At 40.7% G+C, this 1,323-nt stretch overlaps 1 protein-coding gene across 1 annotated transcript in view; it reads left to right on the forward strand.

Moving 5' to 3' along the window:
• The window catches only part of LOC106536722 (metal transporter CNNM4), a gene marked incomplete at its 5' end in the record, with an annotated part of 24,475 nt that overhangs the window by 16,144 nt on the left and 7,008 nt on the right, over positions 1–1,323 (forward strand). Inside the window, 1 exon segment of the mRNA XM_014034040.1 lies at positions 624–802. Coding sequence (XP_013889494.1) covers positions 624–802 — 179 coding nt within the window.

The following is a 1,323-nucleotide window of genomic DNA, read 5'->3' on the forward strand; positions in this document are numbered from 1 at the left end:
ACTATATACAATAGAAAACAAAGAAAATACACAAATTAAAAATTAGAAGTTAAAAGAAAGGTAGCAGAAGAAGAATAAATCTTATGTCTGCCCCTTTTGTCCCCAGAATATATTCATATATTATATTATTTGTTATTCCTTGCTTCCTAAAAGGATAAACCATTGATTTTCACAGTTTTGTATAATTATAAGAGAACTCTGTTGGGAGTGTAGTTTTTACCGTAGGAAGTGTCTGAGCGTTGTTTCCACCTCTGTCAACAAGCTGCTTCATTTCAACCTGATTTGATTGTTTTCATTAGAAATAACAGAAATGTTTGTTTGATCTGAGGCATCCTGATTAACAGATATAGTTTGTGTTTGAGCATCTTTTCAGTGAATAATTCTTCTTGTTTCATCACACCTGCTGTCTCTAACGACATCACCGGTGCTAACCCGTGTTTGAAGCTTCACTGATCTATTTTTTATTTTTTCACCACAGAACCTCAAACCTGCTGAATGTTGTAAATCAGAGTGGTTGTAACCTGTGTTTATAGGCTGGGTGTCCTGATCAGAGCTCTTTAATCATCCATCATGAGCTGATTCTCACCAGTGTTTGTTTGTTTTTGTTCTCCGGTTGTTTGCAGAGTTTCGCTCACCGTCCCACCTCAGCGGCTTGAACCGAACGGGCTCTCTGAGCGGAACGGACCGGACCGACTCGCTCGCCGTCAGCGGCAGCTGCAGCCAGCTCAACAACAGCATCCCGCTGCAGCAGTACGTCCCCGACTTCAACGTCAGAGCGCTCACCGACCTGCAGTTTGTCAAGGTCAGTCCACAGGAAGGAGACCCAAACGCCCCGCTGACTATTAAAGTGTCCGTGATGTCAATTTTTTTACATTAAATATGAATGCAGTTTTGGAAAAATAACATTAATAGTGTGTTTCAAAACAAATTTCACGCCGCTGAGATGAACCGTTCTTGAGATATTGACATGTGAAGTAACAGGAAGTGATGTCAAAGGGGAATGTCTGCATGTAAACAGAGCGTTGCTATAATAACACAGGCTGTAGAGAAGAACCTGATGTTTCTTTAGATTATTTCCATCACTATCAGAAGCTGTGTTTCCATTGCAAATGTGCGCAAAAATTTGTCGATATTCTGTTAATGTCGAAAAACACAGTTTCACAACTGCTGTGTTTCCATTAAGTAAGAAATGCTATAAAGTCACGCGTGAATACGTTTGTTGTTGCGATAAGTCATTACAAACATGGCGGCGATGGATGTAAACACATAGCATGTTGCTACCACGACACTAGCGCTCATCATCAGAGGAGACGTCGGCGTCTT

The sequence above is a fragment of the Austrofundulus limnaeus genome, unplaced genomic scaffold (genome assembly GCF_001266775.1).
Source record: "Austrofundulus limnaeus strain Quisiro unplaced genomic scaffold, Austrofundulus_limnaeus-1.0 Scaffold1948, whole genome shotgun sequence".
NCBI classification, from domain to species: domain Eukaryota; kingdom Metazoa; phylum Chordata; class Actinopteri; order Cyprinodontiformes; family Rivulidae; genus Austrofundulus; species Austrofundulus limnaeus.